Genomic DNA, 24,783 nt, shown 5'->3' with positions numbered 1-24,783 from the left:
CACTTTGGGAAATGCTGACATAGTCCTTAAGAGCTTTGGGGGCAACTCTGAGCTTCTGTGTATTTGAGTTTTTTAGACTCCACATATAAGTGAGATCATGTAAGTTTTTTTTCTTCCCATGTGTGATTACCACAGGCAGGGATGTGTGGATATGGACAGATGTTGGTCCAAGGGTACATAGTTGAAGTTATGTAAGATGAGTAAGTCTAGAGATTTAATGCATAGCATGATGACTATAGTTAATAATACTATATTGAACACTGGAAATTTGGTAAAAGAATAGATTTCAGGTCCTCTCAACACACGAAAGAAAGAAAGAAAGAAAGAAAGAAAGAAAGAAAGAAAGAAAGAAAGAAAACCATGAGGAGGTGAATATGTAATTAGCTTGATTGTAGCAATCATTTTACTAAGTAGTATATGTACATCAAATCTTCATGTTGTAAGCCTTAAATATATACAACTATTTTTAAAATAACAAGATGTGCCTGGTCATTGTGGCTCAGCGGTTAGAGCATGGGTCTTCACACCGAATGGTTGAGGGTTCAATATCTGGTCAAGGGTACATACCTGGGTTGCAGGATTGATCCCAGCCCTAGTCAGGGTGCATGTGGGAGGCAACCAATTGATGTGTCACACATCAATCTCTCTCTCTCCCTCTCTCTCTCTCTCCCTCTCTCTCTCTCTCCCTCTCTCCCTCTCTCCCTCTCCCTCTCCCTCCCTCCACTCTCTCTCCATCCCTCCTTTCCACTCTCTATGAAAAGCAATGGAAAAAATATACTTGGATGAGGATTAAAAAAAAACCAATATGCTTTTTTTAGGGTCAAGATCTGGGTGATCTTGGTTGAGCTACTTCAGCTCCCTGAGCACTTTTATCCTGAATTGTAGAGTAGAGTAAGAATATATTCCTTTGAGGATTTGACAACTTAGCATAGCCCCTGAACAGAGTAGACAGTGAAAACTAGCTTTTTCTGTGAGTGACTGATCCTCACACTGCACCTGTGCCTAACATGCGGCAACAACTAACTCTTCCTTTTAGAAAGGCTTACTATAACCTGAGCATGTAACAGAACTTACTGATCAGTCAGTACTACAAAAGTAGAAACGAAGTTCTACCTTTTGAAAGAATCTCCATCTTACAAGGGAGTCCTAGAGGTTGTCCAACACTGAAGTGCAGCAGTGTGATTTGTATTGATTAGTCAGTGTAATGGTGAAAGAGCTTGGCAGTTTACCCATGCTCACAGACAATTAATGGAGTTAAGAACCAATGAGTTTCACCCTAGTCAGTGTTGTTCAGTGGTTAGAGTGTCAGTCTGTGCACCAAAGGGTCACGGGTTCAATTCCCAGCCAAGGGCATGTACCTGGGTTACAGGTTTGGTGCCAGGCCCCTGTAGGGGGACATGCAAGAGGCAACCAATTGATATCTCTCTCTCTCTCTCTCTCTCTCTCTCTCTCTCTCCTCCCTCCTTCCCTTCCACTCTCTAAAAATCAATGGAAAAAATATCTTTGCATGAGGATTAACAAAAAACTACAACAAAGGAACCAACGTGTTTCACTAGATGGGCCTTTGCATTCAATCACTCTGTAGAAGTGAAAGCTAATGTCATCATTATTATTTCAATTATTAATATGTAAAATGTTTAATGCAAGTCACAGTACTAAGCAGAACCTCATTAGAATCATTATGATTACCATGCAACTGAATTACTACCCACGGGGCGGAGGTGGGAGCTCATCTCCGAGCAGAATAATGTGTGAGTGGTTCAGAGTGACTTTGGCACTGAGAAGGCCCACGGACAGGGAATCAGGTTTCCGTGAGACTTCTCTTTTGCTAATATGTCCTCTAGTAGTACAGACACTGAGCAATGAAAATTGGAAGCAAAAAACAGAAAGGAAAATATTGGTTGAATCCCATAGTTTGCATCCAGTACAATTAATTTCAATATCATGAATACTGGCCCGGTAAGTGTACCTTATGTCTGGCCACAAAATGGTTTTGCTATGAAAATTAATACAATAGATGAGAACGGAACAGGGACTATTTAATCCACTCAAAAATAAATTATTATTCAACACTTTGGGTATATATGGGAGTTACTAGTGTTTCTGATCTATTAACAGATTTAATATTATAGATCTCCATGCCAATTTTTGAGTTTATTGTTGTAGAACCCAAATCTACTTTATATACATACTTTTTTTTTCCATAATTGGTTTTCCTCTAAATTGGTTTGGATAAATGGGACTTATTGAACAGTATTCTTAATTGGTTAATTGATTGTTGGGTAGAAATAGTCCAAGCAAAACTATTAAGATTTCATTTTAAAAGAGTGCTTGGAGGTGACCATTTTCACTCAGCACTGAGTGTAAATTGGCATGTATTTGTCAATCATTTATTTTTATATGATTTTTCCACTATCTTTTCCCCAAAAAGGATGAGTATTTTGCATTTCCAGTATCTATATATGTATTTGATACAGGAAGTAGCTGCGGAAATTCTGTTTAAGTTGCCTCTTTATTATAGAATTAGCAATTTTGATTACCAAGATGCAATCTGAAGTCTAGGACAATCAACAGAAATTATGTTGATATTTATGCTATTATAATGGCTATTAGAGTATTTTGTGTGCTTTTTAAGATCTCTCCTCCCCTTTCCCTAGCCAGTTTGGCTCAGTGGATAGAGCATAAGCCCTCGGATTGAAGGGTCTTGGGTTTGATTCTGGTCAAGGGCACGTACCTCAGTTGCAGGCTTGATCCCTGGCCCTGGTTGGGGCACATGTAGGAGGCAACCAATTAGTGTTTCTCTCTCACATTAATGTCTCTCTCTCTCTGTATTTCCCCCCTCCCTTTCACTCTCTCTCTTAAAAAAAAAAAAGGAAAAATATTCTTGGGTGAGGATTAACAACAATAACAACAAAACTTTCCTCCTCTTTTTTCTCTTCTACTGTTACTTTTTAATTGTGATTTTAAATAGTAATAATACATTGTTAAAGCTTTATCTCAAGTTGCTCTCTCAAAATCTTCTAAATCATTAAACAGAAAGATGCCAAATATATTTTTTAAAAGCACATATTGTGTGATACTGATGTGAAGGCAACATCAATGAAGTAAGAATAGTGTCCGCTGAACTCTTTGGAGGCTATAATTCAAAAGTCAGTTGACTTTATTTGCTGTGCTTGAATGAACAAATTTAGGTATTAATATGCTTTGTTTCTATTTTGAGAGAATTACTGCTCTGTCTGCCTTGGAAGGCTGTTTTCGTTCCAGATTAACTCAGCACAATATGATGAGCCCCAACTTTTGAGTCAGGCATCCTATGTACAAAGCATACTCATTGATTTAATGAGTATGTGTTCAGCTCTATGTCTAAGCATCACCCTGAGCTACACACAGCAGGTATACAAGATATCTAAGAAATTCCTTCTGCGAGCCTCAAGACACTTAGCCCTGAGATAAGTGGGCAAAGAGGGAGACATGCAATGGAATGGAGTGTATTGTGCCATTTCCAAAGTTCCTCCAGAGCTGATGTGGTCTTTGGGAGGTGGAGGAACAAGTGTCCATTGAGCACCTACAGGCACTCTGTATACATCTTCATCTTCATTTCCACATCAGCCATGTGAGATGGGTGGCATGCTGTTCATATCACAGATGAGGACATTAAAGATCAGAGAAGGTAAATCACTCCCTCAAAGTCTTTCTGCTAACTATGTCAACGTAACAGTGCCTAGCACATAGTATGCACTCCAATGAATAGTTCTGAATGTTGAACAAGTCTTTCATGGAAGCAATCTTCCACATCCACCATGAGCCTCAAAAATGTGCATGTCCTTTTAACCAGCAGTTTTATTTCTTGGAATTATCAGAGATGTAGACAAAGTTGTTTGTGTGTGTGTGTGTGTGTGTGTGTGTGTGTGTGTAAATGCAAGAAGGTAACCGCAGCCTCATTTGAAAAAGTAAGACTTTTGGAAACACAACGAATATCTAAAAGAGTAATCTATAATAATAAAAACGTAATATGCTAATTAGACTAGACCTCCTTCTGGGTGAAGCCGGGGCTGCAAGGGAGCCCGGGTCCCGGGTGCCAGAGGGAAGCCGGTGCTGGCAGCTGGGGTCAGGAAGGCCTAATCTTGCACGAATTTTGTGCGTCAGGCTTCTAGTAGTTGAATAAATTACAGTAATGTAATGCAGCTATTATAAACAGTATTTTCAAACAATTTTCACGACATAGGAAAGTACCCACAACAGGGTATATATAACTAAATATATAGAGTATGGTTTCAGAAAAGCATATACAGAAAAATACTACAATAAAATGTACCATAAATATAATTTATGGTCATCTCTAAGCAATTGAATATGATATAATTTTATTGCCTTTTTGTAATAATGTGTATTCTAAATTTTCTACAGTAAGATTTTTTAACTTATAATAAGGACAGGATGTTTTATTTCATATTATGACTTTAAGAAGTGCATTAGGAATTACTACACTAGTCTTATTGCATATAGTTAATACAGACTGTGTCATTAATCTCATTACAAGGAAATTCCCATGGAGAGTCAGTTCACATAATGCTATTTGTTTGCTGTGTGATTCCTGGCACATTGTTAAATCTCTATGTTGCTGCTCCCAACTGTAAAAATGGGATTTTAAAAATGATGATATGCCCATCACATTAGGTTGTTATGAAGAGCATATTTTATTAAATGTCTAGAAATAGTAAGATTCAGGCAACTGTCATTTTTGCATTGAATATATTTATTAAGCTATTTAACTACTATTATTTTTATACTTTACAGTTGTTTATTTTAAGACTAATAACAACAATTTTTTATAAACTTCCTCTTTACTTTTGCTATAGCAAAAACATTTCCTTTTTTTGCATTTTGCTGTTGACCTAATTCATTAAATTCCTGGCACAATCTCTAAAGGAGATAGTTAACTTCACTAGACATAGACTAAACCCTTAGCCATTTGGCAAATTTAGAATTTCAGGACCTAGTTAGATCATATGACAGCATCAGTTACGTATCCAACTCTCTGCGAAGGCATGAAGAAATCATAAGAGGGGTGATATATACTAGTACTTGCTGCCTCTCAGTCAACCGACATTTATTAAGTGTCTACTGTGTGCCATGGATTGGGAATCAGAAGTGAGAAAGACACAGTTTCTGCCCTCAAGGAGATCACCCTAGATATCCAACAATGACATGCAGAAAAATAAATACACCATTTCAAATAGATACACGATGATGTGTGTGCTGGGGGCAGCAAGGGTAGGATGGGCGAGATATGATGAGGTTTCCTAGAAAAGAGGTCTGGAGTGTATTGCAGTATTTAGAGCAGGGGTCCTCAAACTTTTTAAACAGGGGGGCAGTTTACTGTCCCTCAGACCGTTGGAGGGCCGGACTATAGTTTAAAAAAAAACTATGAACAAATTCCTATGCACACTGCACATATCTTATTTTGAAGTAAAAAAACAAAACGGGAACAAATACAATATTTGTATTTGCATGTGGCCCGCGGGCCGTAGTTTGATGAGCCCTGATTTAGAGGTAAGTGGGAGGGCTAACATGAGAAGCGGAGTTCCAGACAGAGGTAGCAGGAAGTACAAAAGCATATAGGTAAAAGAAACATGACACATTTGTGAAAATTTTGGCGAGGTGTGGGATTAGAAAATGCTAGGTAGAAGAGAAAATGGATGGGGTTCCAAGAGAAGACCTGAGAGAGAAGCAGAGTACAAGTCTCACTTTTATCTTGAAGTAGTGGGGAGGTGGTTACAGACTTGCCTTTTTAAAAAATTTTCAAGTTACATTTATTGGGGTAACATTGATTAATAACATTATGTAAATTTCAGGTGTGCCACTTTATAATGTGACATCTGTATACTCTATTGTGTGCTTACCTCTGTCACCATATATCTGATCCCCTTTATCCTCTTTATTCTCCCTACCCCCTTTTCCTCTGGTAACTACCATTCTGTTGTTTGGATCTATGACTTCTTTTGTCTACTTTGTTTGTTCATTTGTTGCTTGATATCCCACAGTGACTGAAACCATACAGTTTTTACACATTTCCATCTGACTAATTTGACTTAACATGATACTCTCAAGATCCATCCATGTTGTCACCAATGTCTCAAATTCCATCATTTTTATACCTGGTAGTATTCCATTGCACATACTTTTTATCCATTCATCTGTCAAAGGACACTTAGGACACAAGGGGCACAAGACATGTTTTCATGTGTTGACTATGGTGAATAATGCTGCAAACAATGGGGCACATGTATCTTTATGAATAAGTATTTTAAAAAGTTTTGGCAAGAAATTTTTGAGAAGAGGGATTGCTGGGTAATATGGTAATGGCATTTTTCACAGAAATAGAACCAAAAAATGCATTAGTTTTGTATAGAACCTCAAAAGACCCTGAATAGCCTTCTGAGGTGGACGGGTAGGAGGGCAAGCAAACCCCAAAATCATAGGAATCACACTTCCTGACTTGAAACTATAGTACAAAGATACAATAATAAAAACACTAGGTATTGGCAGGAAAAATTACACAGACCAATGAAACAGAATTGACAGCAGAAATAAACCCACACACATATGGGCAACTAATTTTCAACAAAGGAACCAAAAACATATTATGGGAAAAGCAAAGGCTCTTTAATAAATGGTGCTAAGAAAACTGGAAAGCCACATGCAAAAGAATGAAACTAGACTGCTATCTGACACCATATACAAAAATTAATTCAAATGGATTAGGACTTGAATATAAGACCTTAATCAATAAAAACATAGAAGAAAACATAGGTGTTAAACTTATGGACCTTGGTCTCAGAGAGATGTTTGTGAACTTGACTTCAAAGAAAGGGGAAATAGAAGCAAAAATAAATGAATGGGACTACATCAAATTAAAAAGCTTCTGTACAGTATATATATAATCAATAACAAAAAAGGTAACGAACTGAATGAGAGAAGATATTTACAAATGATACCTCTGATAAAGGGCTAATCTCCTAAATATATAGAAAACTTATACAACTCAACAAACAGAAAAAGAAACAATCTGATTAAGAAGTGGGTATAGGACTCAAATAGACACTTTTCCAACACAGACACACAGATGGATAACATATATGTGAAAAAATACTCAACGTCACTAATTATAAGAAAAGTGCACATCAAAACCACAATGAGATGCCACCCCACACCTGTGAGAAAAGCTATTATAAATAAGATAAAAAATAGTATTGGAGAAGATGTGGAGAATAGGAGCCCTCACACACTGCTAGTGGGAATGTACTAGTAAATTGGTGCAGTCACTATAGAAAACAGATTTGCCTTTTTAAAAGTGTACTATAAAAGTGTGGAAGACAGACCAGAAAGGTGTAAGGACAGTTAGACAAAAGGCTGTCTCTATAACTCTGAATAAGAGAGGAATTGGATCAATACAGAAACAATGTGAATGGTAGAGAGCAGAGAGCTGTGTAGGAGGTGACCTTTAGTTGTATGGGGTGAAAATGAGGCCTGACTTGACTCCCAGATTTCTGAATTGAGGAACTGGGCAGATAGTGAGGTTAGTCACTGAGCAGGAGAGCCCAAAAGAAAAGCAAGTGTGAAGGGAAGGGTAATAGGGTCATGTTTAGACATACTGATTTCAAGATGAGTGTGGGCCACTCACCTGGAGTTGTCCAGTAAGAAAACATACTAAAGATCTGGAGCTCAGCAGCACAGTCTAGCTAGGGATAAAAGTTTGGCCATTGAAGCCATGATCTGAGTAAAATTGTCCCAGAGAGAGTCTGTAGAGTGCATAAGAGAAGATGGCCAATGACAGAATCCTTGAATTACAGCATTAGCAAGAAGATCTCAGAGAGAAGAAAGTAAGCAAGCAGGAGACCCAATTCAAGAAAATTCAAGAATTAGGGATTGGTCAATAGAGTCAAGTGGTGTCCTCAGGGAATTTATACTCCAGCTTGGAAATCAGTGCATCTACAGGTAAAAAAATGAGGTGGAAGAGTCGCCCATGATTATACTTGATAAAGCACACCAGAAGGATATGGACAGTTCTCCCAGAGTTGAGGGAAAGGAAAGAATGGAATTTTCCTGAAGCTTGATAAGGTGATAGGACTTCACTGGGCCTGAAATGTGGATAGAATTGAAACCAAGAGAGGTCATTGCAACTTAGGCAACGAGATTTGTTCAAATCCATCCTCATGCCCCAAAACAACCAAAGATAGACTTTCTATTGATAGTAGTCAACAGTGTCATCTTTGAATAGTGGAGACAGCATTCAGTTCCCTCTTTTAGTTATAACATTTGGACTATTGGTTAAATCACTTGTATAATAAAAGGCTAATGTGCAAATCCACTGAACAGTGGAATTACTGGTCACTATGACATGCACTGACCCCAAGGGGCATATATTCAATGCAGAAACTGCCCCCTCGTGGTCAGTGCACTCCCACAGGAAGAGCACAGCTCAGCCAGAAGCCAGGCTCACAGCTAGAGAGCACAGCTGCGGTGGCGGAAGCCTCTCTCGCCTCCGCGACAGCTCTAAGGATGTCCAACTGCCAGCTTAGGCTCACGGGGAATGGGCCTAAGCTGTCCGCCTGACATCCCCCAAGGGCTCAAGGACTGCAAGAGGGTGCAGGCTGGGCTCAGGGACCCCCAAGTGCATGAATTTTGTGCACCTGGCCTCTAGTCCTATCTAATAAAGAGGGAATATGCTAATTGACCCTCATGCCATTGCAAAGATGGTGGCGCCCACAGCCAATAAGGAAAGAATATGCTAATTGACTGTCCCACCCTCAAAGATTGCAGTGCCCACAGCCAATAAGGAAGGAATATGCTAATTGACTGCCACACTCTCAAGGATGGCGGCACCCACAGCCACAAGATGGTGGCGCCCAGTCCCCTCAACCCCACTGGGGCGGCAGGCACATGGCAAGCCTGAGCCCGCCCCCAGGCAGGCCCAGCCACTCCGTGTGCCTGCCTCCAAAGACCCCCAGTCCCCTCAGCCCGCCAACCACCCAGGGCCGGCCCAAGGTGCAGGCAAGCCTCAGATGTCAGCTGCCCAGGGCTAGCCCGAGGTGCAAGCAAGCCTCGGATGGCGGCTGCCCAGCAGCCCAGGGCTTCCCGAGGCTCAGGTAACCAGGTGCTGGCCAAGGCTTGTGCTGCTGGCAAGTGGCAGCAGCAGAGGATGGGGCGTTGCCTTCCCCTGATCGCCGGGTTGCCTCCTGCCCCTGAGGGCTCCCGGACTGTGAGGGGGGCAGGCTGGGCTGAGGGACGCCCCCCTCCAGTGCATGAATTTTCATGCACCAGGCCTCTAGTATCATATAAAATAAGATGTAGTGTCACCTGACATCATGTGCAAAATTAACTTTATGGAAGTCATGACAAGAAAGCAGTATGGTTTGTGCATAGCAAGATCATTTCAGAAACACAGATATATCTGAACTTTGAGAAAATCATGAGGGTCAATTCCACTGGGAAAAGACAAGTCCTGGTTATAAACCCTCTTCATTTTGTGAAAGCTACTTATAAAATCCCTTTACTTTAGTGCAGCTATTCCTAGCTGTGAAGTTGCAGATTCTTAGCCCCATTTTTTCCCCTAGCCTCTGGTGACTAAACTGTGATGTGGAAGGAAGCAGGAAAGGGGGGAGATCTTCTTGTGTCCTCCCCTACTCCTCACCTTCCAGTCCCTTCTCCATCTTCCTATTCCATCCCAAAGCCCTCTTTCTTCTTGAGAACACTTGACTTGCAATGCCACACAGGCAATAACTCTTCATTTACCAAGAGGAATGCCTAGAGGGCAGAAAGAGTCAGGCATTACCCGGGGAAATAAACTGTCAAAACCTCTCTTTGCTTATCTGCTTATAATTCTGGCATAGTAGATTGCTTCCCAGAACCAACACCTTATCTGCAAAGAGGAAGGTACAGAATAAGGAAAAGTCATTGGAATACCAGGTTCTAGTGCTGGCTGTGTCCCTGGTGACATAATCTTGTACAAGCCACTTAACCTCAACTAGTCTCAGCCTTTTCAGGAGAATTTTTGGACAAATGAGATATTTGTGAAGGAGTTTTATGATTGCAAAATGCTATTGAAATGTTAGACAGTGATGATAGGCTCTCATCATAGTTATGAGTATGATGTGAAAGAAAGGGGGACCAAGATTTCTCCTCCTAAATCTGTTCTGAGGACCTAGACCTTCCATTCCAACCCTTGCATTCAACCAGATTTTTCCAGAGCCTCTTCTCTCCTGGTCCCTGTTCATCTGTGCCGATTTATCTTGGCTCATTGTAGTGCTTGATACAACTGAGTAATACTAAGTTACGCCCATTCTCCTTCCTTCAATGCTAGTGGAAGCCCTTGAAATCCACCCCGAAAGAAGAAAAATGGTAAACAATTCATGAAGTGCTTCCTCTGGGCAAGGCACTTTCTTCTCCTGAGATCATTTTCTACAAACCACAGACTGTTCCCACAGAGGAGAAATTAGGAAGCCTTTGCAGCTGAGACAAGAGGAAATTACATTTCTATTAAAAGCTGTCTGTGGCTAGATGCATCCATCTCAGGTACAAAGTTAAGTGATGTAATAAACTTATTCAAAGACATAAAGCTATTACACTAAATGCCATTAAACAGCTTCCACTTAATGTTAACAAAATGCAGCCATAAATTTCCTTCGGTTGTCATTTTGCAAGATGCTTGTTCTCAGTGGCTTATGCGTCTGACAGTTCTTCACTGTTGAGTTCTGTTTCCAAGTCCTGACAAGTGGGATGTCAGGGATGCCTAAGCCTTTGAAACATGATGACTTCCAACTTTCTTGGTATCATCTCTAGTGAATCTGGGAGTGCTAAGCTCACTAATTCACTGTTTTCTACCTCCTGGCTAAGTGCAGTGTTGAGGCTCCATATTTCATATACTAGAGATCAAAGGCAAGGAGACCCAACCAACAGAGCCACAGCTCAGAATTCAAGGTTGGGAGGTGACACATCTACTCCAAACTTTGAGGTTGATTCAGTTTCTTATGTGGAGCCATACATGTAGGGATGAAGGTTAAAATGGAAGGGGATTGAAAGGAATACAGAGCATTATATCTGGAAAAGTTCTGTGCCCCCACTTTTCCTGTGGTTGTTCACCTAAACCCCAGGTCAAGGGGAAAGGTGCATAAGATCTGGACATGTCTCATTAAACTTGCCTAATTCCCTAAACTTATCATGATGCCCATTTCCCATGCAAGCCAAGTCCTAAATCCAGGAGGGCCCAGTTCCCTTCATGCTTCCATAAACAGAATGCCGGGAGAGTGGGAATGAGTGGTGTGTTGGTGATGGGGATGTGAAAGAAGCTTTCAGCATTTTCCCAGGTCCTACAGCCAAGAGGTATTTTTCCTGCCAGTGATTCAGTGAGACCCAATCAGAAGAAATGTTGACTTGGTCTTTGTATAGTGTGGCCTGCCATGCTCTTACAGGCTGCTCACTCCTGGCAGGGGTCTGTCACTGTGGTCCAGCTGAGCCAGTTTCTGATGCTCTTGCTGTCCTTCTTCAGGAAACAGCATCCTCCATTCAGCAGCCGATAGCGTGTCCAGTGCCGTGCAGAAAGCGAGCCAGGCCTTGAACGAGCGTGGGGAGCGGTTAGGCCGAGCAGAGGAGAAGACCGAGGACTTGAAGAACAGCGCCCAGCAGTTTGCAGAAACTGCACACAAGGTGGGTCCTGCAGATGGCAGAGGTCTCAGCTCTGGGCTGTCAGAGAGCTTCGGTGCTGCGAGACTTGTTTTCCCTATGTCCCCCATGAGGGAAGATACAAAATGAAACCTTTTCCCCCCTATACAATTTCCATCTGCTACTTGCTAAGTACCAGAGTCCTGAAAGATTCCTCCTGTCCCTGTTTGTTTGGGTATCTCCTTTCTGATTTTAGAGATCTCCTTTCTGACATCTTTATCCCTATCGCTGACCTTGGACCTTAGAGAAGTGTGGACCATCTTTAATTCCTGCCCAGAAGTTCAGGGCTCAAGTCTCAGGGAACAGTGTGGGGAGGGAGGAAGACCTCAGGTCCCAGAACACCCCTCCTCCCTTGGCCTGGGCTGGAAGAGGACTTAGGGCTGCTTGTGCTTACTTTTCCTTGCTGTCTCTTTCCGGTCATGAGCTCAGCATCCTGTGTTCTTATCTTTTCACCATATGAAATCAAGCTGTCGTCCCAGGACACGGTGCATCTCAGGGCTGGCCTCCCTCTGCAAGGGGCTGTGGACCTCTAAGGCCAACCTGACCAGCCCAGAGCTGCCTGCAAGGTTCCCTCCTGCCTCTGAACCCAAAGAAAAGCATTTCCCAGTGACCGTGACTGTGGGTACACACACCCACATTCACACACTCACTAAGAATGTGCCTTTTGGAGGGGAAGGGGGAGTTTTTATTGGCAGCTAGCTATCTAAGGCAGTCACAAACCAAAGGAAAGAGTCCCTGTTGGTCAGACGATAGAGATGATTGCTCTTCTTGTGTTTAAAATCAGAGCAGTTCTTCTCTGGCTAGTGATTTGAATCTAGGTTGTCAGAAACAACTTCTGCTGATAACTGTTAGCATCTCAGACTCATGATCTGGCCTTACACATATGCTTTTCAGGTGACCTTGTTGGGGAATGTGGGGGTTGATTTGCTTCAACAGAAAACCACAGTTTTGCTGAAGAAACAAGAATAGACAACCTGAAAAATAACAAGAAAAATCTCTCCAGCTGAGCTCAGGCCTGGGGCTCAGGCTGGGACCAGACTGCGGATCCAATTCCAAATGGATGCTTCCTGCCTGCCCTTCCTGCAGCCCCTTTGCACAGACCTATTTCATTGTGTCATCAACTTTCTATCATGACAGGGTCTTACTGAACAGCTGCCTTGGGGGCCCCTTTGGGGTTCCCTGGAGGAGACGTGGGCAGATCTGTTTGAAAATGCAGGCCAGCGCCTCGGCTTGCTGTGGCTGTCACAGAGGGAGCGAGCTCAGATTTATGGTTCGCTTGTCCCTTGATCCCTTCTCTAGCCTTCATAACACAGAAATAATGATGAGCTAGAAATGCTAGGATTCCAGCCCCAGCTTCATTTATAGCAACAGCAACTTCAGTGATTTAAATGAAAGGTGGACAGAGGAAGTCTGGAGAAATGGTTAAAGTGTCAATTTGGAGAAGAGAAGGCTAAAGGGAATAATTTGTAATTGTCTTCAAGTCTGGGAAGGGTGATAGTACATGCGATTCTCTTTTATGTATGACCACACAGAATAGAGCAAGCTATAGTGCACTGATAAAATTCTGCTAAAACAAGAACTTTGGTTAATGATTAAACCATGAACCAGGTTATCAAGGATGTCTGTGAAATTGCACTTCCTAAGGTGGAGGAGACAATACCTGGAGGTCATCGAAGTGGGCGACCCCCTTAGAAGAATTTATACAAACACTGGACTGGATAACATAAGCAGATGGCCGGAATTCTTGGCCCTGGTCACCTTGTTTCCCTGGTATTTTGGCAAAATTTGTTAAGTAATTGGGAAGGCAGTATGTATGGTGTGGTGATTAACATCTTGTGTTTGATTTATCGTCTCAGTAATTTACTCATCAGTGACCTTGAGCAAGTGCTTAATTTCTCTAAATTCCAGTTTCTTCATCAGTAAAACATGACTAATTAATACTAATATCTATCTTATAGGTTACTGAGAGAATTGAATGAATTCCAAACTATAAATCTATTAACACAATACATAGCACATATAAATCTAAATTAATATCCTATATAATAAAAGGCTAATATACAAATTGTCCCCTCAACTAAGAGTTTGACCAGGAGTTTGACCAGGGAGCGGGGCTGGCTGGCCAACCGCCCGAGGCCCCTCTGATCGGGCCAGGCAAACCCCACCTATGCATGATTCATGCACTGGGCCTCTATTTTGTTGTAATTATGTCCAGAACAATGGTTTCTGCTGACACTGCCCTATGTTGTTGCATAATGAACACAGTATGGTGAGGAAGGGGGTGGGGTGTAGAAATGGGCTTGAGGATTCTAACACAGAGATGGGAGGGGTTAGAGGGGAAGATGTTGTATCCTCCAATGGAGGGAGGGAGGGAGGGAGGGCCTCCTGCTACATGCTGATGCTTTCTAAACACAGAGCAGCCCTTGAAGCAGAATCCACCAGAAAAGAAACCGACTAGCCCACCAAAGGCAAAAGAGCCTCTAGCTTTAACCACTGAGAGGATCCGTGCCAGCCAGTGACATCCCCTCCTGTGAATGGGTCTGAGGAGGAGAGGGACGGGCTGCTAGTGTCTGTTGAGGGAGTATGAGGGAGACACTGTTGGGGCCAAACTGGGATGTGTGCTTATGAATCACCGCCATTGGCGGTATTCCTAACGAGGAGACTGGCCTCTTTAGATAGGGTGTGGCTATTTTCCTGGAGACTAGAGCTTTCTGATTTGAACCCGGTGGTATAGGCTGACCATGAAGATGTCCTTTCACTGGTCAGAACCCTCCAGGCTGCCTGGTGAGGAGAAAGTTTGGAGGTGGAAGCCAGGCATTCCAGCCCCCAGACACGTGGCTGTGCTGACTCAGGAAGGGCAGCTGTACTTACAAGCGGAGACTCAGTGCCACGTGAGAGCCCCGAGCAGAGAAAGGCAATTCCAGGCGGCAGTTCTTCATGTTTCCTGGTTGAACAGGGGCAGCACCTCTGGCTGGAGAGTGTGGCCTGCCCTTTAGATTGCAGGAGAAAAGGATCTCCGGCTTTCTCGTTTTCCCCAGTACTCCTGCGATGACCAGGTATGCCAGCTAGTGGATCACCTTTGCATGACCCTGCCATCAAGATGTGTGGGTGTTTGTGTTCTGTAGAGCCGATGGAAAATGCTCCTGCAGGCCCTCTCCCCAAGTTCGGTCAGCCGGGCTTGGGGAAGTGGGGTTCCTTCCTGAGCTGTGGGCCAGGTACAGTCTCAGCCCTTAGGAAAGTGCAGCTCAGCCACGGAACAGACCTGCTCACTGTCCCTGGCCCAAAAGCACAACGTTGCAGTGTGTGCAGCACTCTGAGGCCTGCCGGGCAGTGAGTCAGCAGGCGAGAGCGGGACCCACACCCAGGCATCCTCGGATGACATTTCTCGCGGAAAGGAAGGGTGATCCGCCCTGTTTTTCACAAGCCTAATTTGTGGGGGAGGGAGTGGTCAGTGGCATCTGCCTCACTGGCTGCTTGTGTCCTTACTCTGTGTGCTTCCTTTGGGTCTCTGGGCCAGAAGGGACCTCAAAAGTCCAGGCCTCTTGCGGAACCAGTTTGGCTCAGTGGGTAGAGCGTCGGCCTGCGGACTGAAGGGTCCCAGGTTCGATTCCGGTCAAGGGCATGTACCTTGGTTGCGGGCACATCCCCAGTGGGGTCGTGCAAGAGGCAGCTGATCGATCTCTCTCATCGATGTTTCTGGCTCTCTGTCCCTCTCCCTTCTCTGTGAAAAATCAATAAAATATTTTAGAAAAATAAAAGTCCAGGCCTCTTACAGATTCCCCCAGTATAAGTAATGATTTATTATTATTATCATATTATTATTATTTGGGGGTAGTAGTTTGCACAGCTTTGAAAGAGAAAGCTTTCCATGACATAATAAGAAAATAAAATATATCAAAAGGATATTTTAAACACCCCTTCTATAGGAACTCTGACTTCTAAATGGATCCATCGCATTTGAGTTACAGATGATATTTATAGGCATGAGGTACAACGCAGTTGTGATTTTAGAGCTCAAGGTCATATCAGGGAAGCAACAGTACCCTGCCTTCCATATTCTAGCTCCCAAGCAATTAAAAAAAAAAATCTAGGTAGCATGGAAAGTATGCCGCTTTCTGACTTTCTGCAAAAACACCTCAAATAGCAGAATGTCCAATCCAGTTGTATTTCTGCAAAGCTGAGCTGGCTACACCCGCCTGACTGGGACTCCCCTTTGTGCAGGTCCAGACGCACTGAAGTGGTAACCAGGGCCTGCGAGCAGCAGCCCCATCACTGCTAAAGACTACTGACTGGGTGAATCGGCACAAGCCCTCTAGTTGAAGGTTAACAGCTTGGTGAATAAGAGGACAGCAGCATTGATCAAATATTTATGACTGTTATTCATTATGCACAACACTTAACAGCTCTATATTGATATGAATGGTCCACCCACATTGCTAAATAATGCATAAACACTGGAAGACAGAGCAAGACATGGGGCCATACAGCAGAGGGGCTCACAGTGTGGCCAGGGAATAGGATGCACTGGAGGGAGACCCTTGGCTCTGCCACTTCCATCCACGTTTCCATAAACTCTTTGAGGTCAGGAGTTAAAAGCCACCTCCATCCTTCGTGGCAAAAACCCACAGCACTTGGCACACAGCCTGACTTCACCACACTGTCTGACAGTTGACTGACTATTGCCGTCAGCACTGCAGAAGGCCTGTGGAGGTCTTTCAGAGATTAGCAACATGAGGCCTCGGTTCACAGTCCCCTCCCCAAGTCACATGCTGACTTGTCCCAGGTGCAGCAGCTGCAAGAGAAATGTTGGCGCTGCTCTTGCAGGTGACCTACCTGAGGTGGTAGCCCCAAGTTATCACTTCTTTGTTGGAGACATCAAGAAGGGGAAGGGGAGACTGGGATTGATTGCCCTGCATTACACTGGGGAAATGTATCTTCGACATCTTCCAGTGTGATGCAGAGCACCTCTGGGTGGAATCAGAAGGGTTTCCCTTGCTACGTCTTCAAGGGCTGAGCCCCTGGTCATGATGCAGATGACAGAACTTTCTATAAAGTTATTTCCTACATAGAATTGCCTGCTCTTCGCTCAAAGAGCAAATTCTCAATCTGCTACCTACCCCCAGTCGCTACTGTCCCAAATTCAGGGATTAATCCCTAATATCAGACTCTGGACATATGAAGAATTACAATTTAGTCTTAACTCTGCCTTCTGGGTTCCTTAGAAAGGATCTGTCTGAGAAAAGCAATGTCAGATTTAATTTTATGTTCATACCTGCCTACACTTCCTTAAATATATCATTAAGGGCTCCAGCTGGGTCAGGGAAGATGTTGAATGATATGGTGTATTTGGTGTTCCCATTTATAAAGATCTGTTAAACCACATTCCTTCATCTGGATTTGGTCTATTGTTCAGCCCTAACACAGTTTAATCAAGTGCTTTGGACTTGGTTGAATGTTCTGGTTGGATATTGAGTGGATATTATTGAAAATTGCTTCTCTGTCATTGTTGATTGCAATGCTTTAGGAGATGTCAGTAAATACTTACCTTTGAAGAGTCTTGGGTTTCCTGGATTACTAGTCACCCAGGAGCCCAAAGGCCTTTCTTCATCTACCCCACCTGTTCCTCGGGTGGGTCTCTCATTCTACCTGGCATTGGCTTTTCCATTGTTTCTTCAGTGGGATGAGGGAACATCACATAGCGCTCTCCCTCACCTGGCCACGTACACTGACTGGGTGACGACGAGTAACAAATGCTATGCTCCATGGACGATTTGGGGAAACGATGCACATTTACTATATAGATGCCAATGTGTATGGTACTGGTGATAACCCAGCAAGCAGAATCGTGGTGCTGCTTCTCATCGTGGGCATGGGGACAGAACACATTGAACTCCTTCTGCCTAATAACTCCCTTTTCACTCTCTCCTTAGCTTGCCATGAAGCACAAATGTTGAGGAACTGCCTATCCTGGTGAGCCTCTGAAGAGAAATGGAAGAGTTTGTTTGCTCAGCAGTTTTTTCAAGAATTCCGGACCTCCACTTGCTTCTTTTTTTCCAATAATATGTGGACATTTAGGGGTTTTGTTTTTCTTTTGAAGATGTTAGTATGAAAAAAAGATGTTGTGTTTATATATTTCCCTCATGATCTTGCTAAAAATGCTGCAATAGCAACAGTTTCATTTTGGTTTTGCTTTTTTCCACTGTGTGTGTGTGTGTGTGTGTGTGTGTGTGTTTCCTTTTTTAAACTTTTTTTTGTGGTAGTTTGAATGTGAAATTTGGACTAACTGATATATTGAGCTGGGTCTAAACTGGCATCATGTATTTTTTTCCCTGATATTAAACAGGAAGACATTTTAAAATGGTGACATCAGATGTTATTGTTCCTGGATGGAAATAAAAGTCAAGCCATGATTGGTTTCACTCAGTCTCCTAGCTACTCTTAATTCGAAGGTTAAGGTGCTATATCCTGAGAAATAAATCTGTATTATGAAAAACAATTGGATTTATCAGGGGAAACAGCAGTCTTAGATGTTGCTTTTTATGTAATAATCTTTTGCATGAGCCATCACCAGCATTCAAAAAAAAACAAATCAGAATCACAGATAGAAACCTCCTTTCTGAAGTACAGTTTAAATACTTGGTTCTAGGCTGATTATTTGAAGCTATCAAATGAAGGATAAAAGTTTGAGGTTAAAGACTGAAGAAAAAGCCTATTTAAAAACCTCTGTGCATTATTTATGGCTGGGTTTTTTGTTTGTTGGTTGGTTTTTTGTCATTGTCCCAAACTCCAGTAGCTGGTATTGAAAAGAGCTTGGATGTTTATCAAGAATTGATTTGTCCAGATAAAGGTCTATGTAACTGATAATGTGAAAAGATGTTACATTTAAAATGTTTTCTTTGTACAAAGTCATGTCTATCTTAAAGATACCCTCACAATGTCCTTGGGAAATGGCCTTCAGTTTCCTGGTATCTGATTTTTGGAAGTGTTGATGTTGTTATTGCTACTTATTTAATGTAATTTTCAGTATGGGTTTCTAGACAGATTGCATTTCACGGCAATTGCAGCTTGCCAGGTCTGACAGAAAACAGCACCATCATGAAGCCTGAAAGAAGTTGGTTCACACATATGATTTTGAATTACTTGAGGTAGGACTGGGTTTAGAGCCCGGGCGTCTGTTTCTTAGAGGGTTAAAATGCCAAACATGAAAGCCATGCTTTGTCTTCCTGAAACAGGAGGCAAGCTGCACATTCAGACACATTGCCAGCCTCCCACCGCAGCACAGTGATTTTTAAGCTGCCTGAATCTTCAGGACCCTTTCTGTCCCTTCCTACCATGGAGCCAATTGAGTCCACGTGTATTGTAGCCTCTTACATAGCAGTATAAGATGACTTTTGGATTATTTATGCTGATTTCAATAGCTTAAGTTCTCCTGATAGAGAACTTCCCAGGGAGATAGGACATTGGGCTATTGGAGAAAAACATTATCTTATACAGTATGTGTCAAAAGGGAGATGGGGTTTGCTGTAGACAAATTTCTGACTCCTCTTAGGGAGATGATCCAATTCTAAAAAACTCTCTGTAAAATTTATATTGTAAACTATAGAAGTTTACTATAATATTTTGTACTTTTCTTTTGGTGCCAAAAATGTTTAAAGAAATAAGAAGTTTTCTATCCGAGGAGTACCATTAGAAGCATTTATAATTTTTAAGAAAAGCCCAAAATATCACTCCAAAAAGATTTTGCTTGCAGACCTCGTTTCAGACACACACACACACAATCATTTTCCCCAAATTGGATTCTAGCTTTAGAGGTAAATAGTTGGTATAAATAATTGAAAGGGTAAATCTAAAACACCCTGACAATAAGCCAAACTCAAAAATACAATTTGTTGCCAACTAACAACAGTGTTTGCGGAGCTGCTTCTGAAGTAGCAGAGGATGAGGTCACAAGCATACTGTGAAATTTGAGATTCTTCCTTCCTGCTCAAATTGTGATAGCTACTCTTCATAAATATAAGTATTCCACATCTTTCCCTTTCCTCACTCTCTGTTTATCCTTCAGGCTTGTGTCTTATTGGAAATAGCCTGGATTAGAAGAAGAGACCTATCTGAATTAGCTTTCTCTATTGATTTGCTTCTTGGCTGTGGCCATGACCTTGACTTCCCAGTGTCAAAGTCATAAGTAGGGCTCCATCCCTCAGAGAGGCCAGAAGAACAATCCCTGTCCCTCCTCAACCTCTTGAACTCTTGCACAGGAGCCTGTGATGACACATATCCTTTTGTAGAAGGTGCTGTAATACAAAGTATTAATAAAATCTAACCTAGAGAAAATTGCTAAAACGACTCACATTATTTGGGACCAATTAATTTGGCTGACCTTGCTAGAAGACATTTAATTTCTGTTTGTTTCATTGCTGCACTTCGCTATGAGTTTTCAGGATACTGTGTTTTTGTGAAGGACTTCTTAAATTGTATTGACAACTCATAAAGAAACAAAATTTCCCAGTGTTATTAGTTCCTGGAATGTAGCCCTAGTATTCTTCACTAGTATTATTAGGTATCTGTGTACAGGAAGTATACAGTTATTCAGGTTAAGTTTCATATTAAAAATGTATTTGTAAAATGTAATAGGATCAGTAGTTAGCATTTTTTTAAGCTCTGAAAAAAATAAAGAGTATGTGTTAGACTTCAAATTACAGTGAAATTTGTCTTAATAATACTTTTGTGGCTAGCAAAGGTTGTGCATTTATGTAAAAACATTTACAGAATGCCCTAAATATGGGGTATTAAAGATAGATTTCTCCTTCAGTTTTAGAATTGTGGCACTCCTGAAGTCTGTTGTGCAGTTCATTCTTCAGATGTTCTCTAAGATGTCAAATATAATTTTTGTTTCTTTTAGAGACAAGTAACACCTGCTCATGATTCACTATGACAACAAACCCTAATTTTGTCATTAAATATTTTAACTCTGTGATGAAAGTTTGTTTCTCTCAGTTATTTGTAAAATCTGTATAAACACAAATAGGTAGGCATCATTGTACTGTTGATGCTAATGGGAAGATCTTGTGTGCCTACAGGAGACCAAAGAGCTAGGATTAGCATTAGGATAAAGTTGCATAGCATTATGATAATGAGATTCCATCCAGCAAGAGGTAAATATTTTTTATTCTCATGGGCAAAGCAATTAAGCCAATTAATAGTTATCTTTCTGCTGATGTTAATGTTATACTCAACTCAAGTACTTATTATAGCATGCACCCTCATTGAACAGACTAGTTTCATGCCTTGTTAAATTGGAAAGGAGACTTGGTCAAGTCTTCTTTCCAATTGATCAAATTATGTCAATTTATTTTTATGGAAAAGTAAATGCATCTTATTTCATCACCCCATTTGTTTTCAAGGGAACTGACTTAGGTGACTACTGTAGTATAATAGCCATCTCTGGATTGGCATGGAGACTTGATAAAGCAGTCAGAACTTTGAAATATTTCCTGGAAGGACTGCAAGTAGAAGGGAAAACTGTAGTCTCCACTTTTCAGAAAAATAAAGAATGGATAGATGGTTTGGCTAGATGAGGACCCCACCTTAAGTTAATTATGTATTTAAAGGAATCAGTTCTTGTGAATTAATTATGAACCAACTGCCTTGGAAAGGTGAACTTTTTTCTTAATATAATTTTTATTTGTTAGTAATTACATCACAACCAACTCTCAAATTTTATAGGAGGAGCAACATGACAAGTGTTTTTAGAAGAATCAATGGTGCCTTTTCCCCTTATAGTCAATGAGAAAAACTATTGGCATCATAATAATCATCCTCTGCCTAAACAAGTGGATTATAGTTAAGGGTGGGATAGAAGTAGAAGGGGGAGAAAAATACTAGAAATAAATTTGAAACAGAATTGCAAATGTTTGAATGTTATTGTTTTGAACCCCAATATTGTTGTTGTTATCAAACTGGTGTTTGCAGTGAAGGAAGGGAATACTTTATTATAGAACTAGAGGCCTGGTGCACGAATTTGTGTACCAAGGGGGTCCCTCTGCCTGGGCTGTGGTATTGGACCAAAACTGGCTCTCCAACATCCCCCAAGGGGTCCAAGATTGTGAAAGGGTGCAGGCCAGGCCGAGGGATCCCATCGGTGCATGATCGGGGCTGGGGAGGGACGCGGGAGGTTGGCCAGCTGGGGAAGGTCCACAGGAGGGCTCCAGGGTGTGTCCAGCCTGTCTCACTCAGTCCCCATCGGCTGGACCCCAGCAGCAAACTAACCTGCCAGTTGGAACATCTGCCCCCTGGTGGTCAGTGCACATCATAGCGAGCCCTTGAGCGGCCTTAGCATATCATTAGCATATTATGCTTTGATTGGTTGAACAGATGACTGGACATTTAGCATATTAGGCTTTTATTATATAGAATTGGCCACTCTAGAGTATGGGTGAATTCCTGCACTGAAAGACTGGACTCTCTGATGGTGTGTAGGTTTCAAATTATATAGGGTAAAATCACAAGACACCTGTTCCAGGTCACGTTAGGAGCTGACATAGGATAATAAATAATTTCTTCAAGTCTTGAGGATAGCTCTGAGGTCAGCTCCAGAGTCCCTCTGTCTGATTTCATGGAAAAAATAGTCAGGGGTCCACCTTAGGGCTCAGGAGCTGAAATATAACCTAAGTCAAATGTTATCATTAGCTGGCCATATGTCCTTGTGACCATAAGTCAGGTCTGGGCTATTGTCTTCTGCTGCCTTAGGGGTAAAAGATTATCAAGGGAAAAGCCTAGGTCTATGAGATGAAATAGGGACAAAGAGGAAGAAATGATCTCTAAAGTTACAGTCACAAATAAAAATCATGAGGACCCTCAGTGTCATTATTTCCTGTTGATTCTGTTCTGTGTGCCTCTTCACTTGCCATGGGTGAGCCTGGATGGGAGCTTATTAACATGTGCACACAGCTGGCATCAAGAAAAGGGCTGTGCTTCTGGACACCCCTGAAGTCACTTTGTGACATCTTGCCAGTATGGACATGGTTAGGCAGCTGACAGTATTTCCAGGGGCCCATAAAACTGGAAAATGCCACAGGTGGACTATTACCAGAGTATGAGAAATGTAAAGACTTGAAACATGAGAAAGGTAAAGACTTGAGACATGAGAAATTCCCAGCTCCTGGAACTCTTAGAATTTCCTAAGAGTTGAGGATGGGAAAAAGTGTCTTTTGTTATGTTAATAAGTTTACTTTTGGGATGTACCTACAGATTGAGTTCTGGTTGCCCACGGAACCAACCACATGATTAGAGGGTTGGAACTTCCAGCCCCAGAACCCCACATCTCTGGGGAAGGGAGAGGGGCTCAAAGATTTAATCAATTGTCAATGGCCAATGATTAATCAATCATGACCATGTAACAAAGCCCCCATAAAAACTGAAGATGAGGTTTGGAGAACTTCTGAGTTGGTGAACATGTGTAGATGCAAGGAGAGTGGTGTGCTTGGAGAGGGCCTGGAAGCACCTGGCCTTTTCCCCATTCCTTGCCCTATGCATCTCTTCCATCAGGCTGTTCCTGCATTATGTCTTTTCACAATAGACCAATGATTAAGTAACATATTTCTCTGAGTTCTGTGAACCTTTCCAGCAAATTCATCATATCCAAACATGGGGTTGTAGGAACCTCTGATTTATAACCAGTCAGTCAGAAGTAAAGATGACAACCTGGATTTGCGACTGGCATTCTGAGTTGGAGGGGTTTGTTGGAACCTCCAGTCTTGGCCACTTGGTCAGAAACACAGGTAACCTGGGCTTCTGTCTGGCATCTGAAATGTATATTGGGGGGTGGGGCAATCTTGGAGGACTGAACCCTCAACCTGTGGAATGTGATACTGTCAGAATTGGGTTGAATGCTCTGACACCCGGCTGGTGTCTGAGAATTATCTGTTGCTGTGGGGAAGCCCCCACCCCCACATGGTGGAATTGGGTCCACCCACAAGGCAAGTCTTACTTTATTTCTCTAAATGTGAATGGACTAACAGTCCTCTTTTAACAAGATGGTGCAAAAGATGGATTTTCTTTTGGTTTATGTTTTGATAATCCAGAAATTATGTATAGTGAGAGCCAGCCTGACACAAAATTGATCATCATCTACACCTCCCCCAACCCAACCTTTTGAGCGGCCACCTTTCTCCCTTCTGTGCCCTTCTTGCTTTCTGGCTTTTCTTAAATCCTATTTTAGCTACTCTTCCAAGGCATTACCTACACATAGCAGCTTAGGGAGTTCTTCCATCCTTGCTGTGGCTTGTCAGTCACTTTGGGGAGCTTTTAGAAATGCATACATTTTACTCCCAAATTTGCCTTCTTGGTGTCCCTGGTCATCTTGGTAAAAATGATCCCTGAAGTCCCTGAATGGTGGGGCACATGGCTTCCCTAGATGATTACCAAATTTAAATAAAATTAAAGCTGTCAAGGAAATTAAACATAATGTGCATTTAAGCTCTAGGATTCCTATTAGCCTTCTGCCTTGACCTCCATAATACTTTCTCCTTTGAGCTTTTGGTTTTTTGTGGCCCACATAAACTTAAACCTTGTTTATTTGGCCCATGTTAGCCTTTGAGTTTGACATGCTTGCCTTACAGGCTTGTGATCCTGCCAGACTGTGCTCCTGGCTAAAAGAATGGATTTGTTCTCCTAAATCCACTTTGGCACAGGTCACATGAGCAGTCATTATCCAGACCTCTTTGGCCATTTTTATGGACATTTCATTTATCCCACCTCTGGGGGGAAAAAAGAGGCTCCTGGCCTAAGGGCACCCATTGGGGCCATTTTCTAGAGAAAATTTCCAAAAAGACAAACTTCAAAAGAGAGGAGAGTGAGAGAAATTGGCCTCAGTGTCTGTGTCATCAACTGTGGGAACAGAAGTGAATGGTTCTATGGCCTGGGATATTACTTGACGTATTTTTGGGGTGATAATGCATGCCTCTCTTTTAAAAAGAAGCTCAAGGTTGACCTACAGATACATTTTTGTGACTCCAAAGATGCTGATACTCAAACAATTCCTATCTGACTTACATTGAGAGTAAC

At 42.1% G+C, this 24,783-nt stretch overlaps 1 protein-coding gene across 4 annotated transcripts in view; it reads left to right on the top strand.

Annotated features, from left to right (window-relative positions):
* Window positions 1-20,692, top strand: part of STXBP6 (syntaxin binding protein 6) — a 264,626-nt gene extending 243,934 nt beyond the window's left edge. For all 4 annotated transcript variants that reach the window (XM_070427273.1, XM_070427264.1, XM_070427246.1 and 1 more), the window contains 2 exons: window positions 11,549-11,706; window positions 17,652-20,692. In XM_070427273.1, coding sequence (XP_070283374.1) covers window positions 11,549-11,706; window positions 17,652-17,675 — 182 coding nt within the window. In that variant the 3' untranslated portion in view covers window positions 17,676-20,692. The remainder of the gene's footprint in view (window positions 1-11,548; window positions 11,707-17,651) is intronic.
* The last annotated feature ends 4,091 nt before the right edge of the window (window positions 20,693-24,783 follow it).

The sequence above is a fragment of the Myotis yumanensis genome, unplaced genomic scaffold, assembly GCF_028538775.1.
Source record: "Myotis yumanensis isolate MYYU_CA2020_CCGP unplaced genomic scaffold, mMyoYum1.0.hap1 SCAF_1, whole genome shotgun sequence".
Lineage (NCBI taxonomy): Eukaryota > Metazoa > Chordata > Mammalia > Chiroptera > Vespertilionidae > Myotis > Myotis yumanensis.
This window is presented reverse-complemented; position numbering and strand designations above follow the sequence as displayed.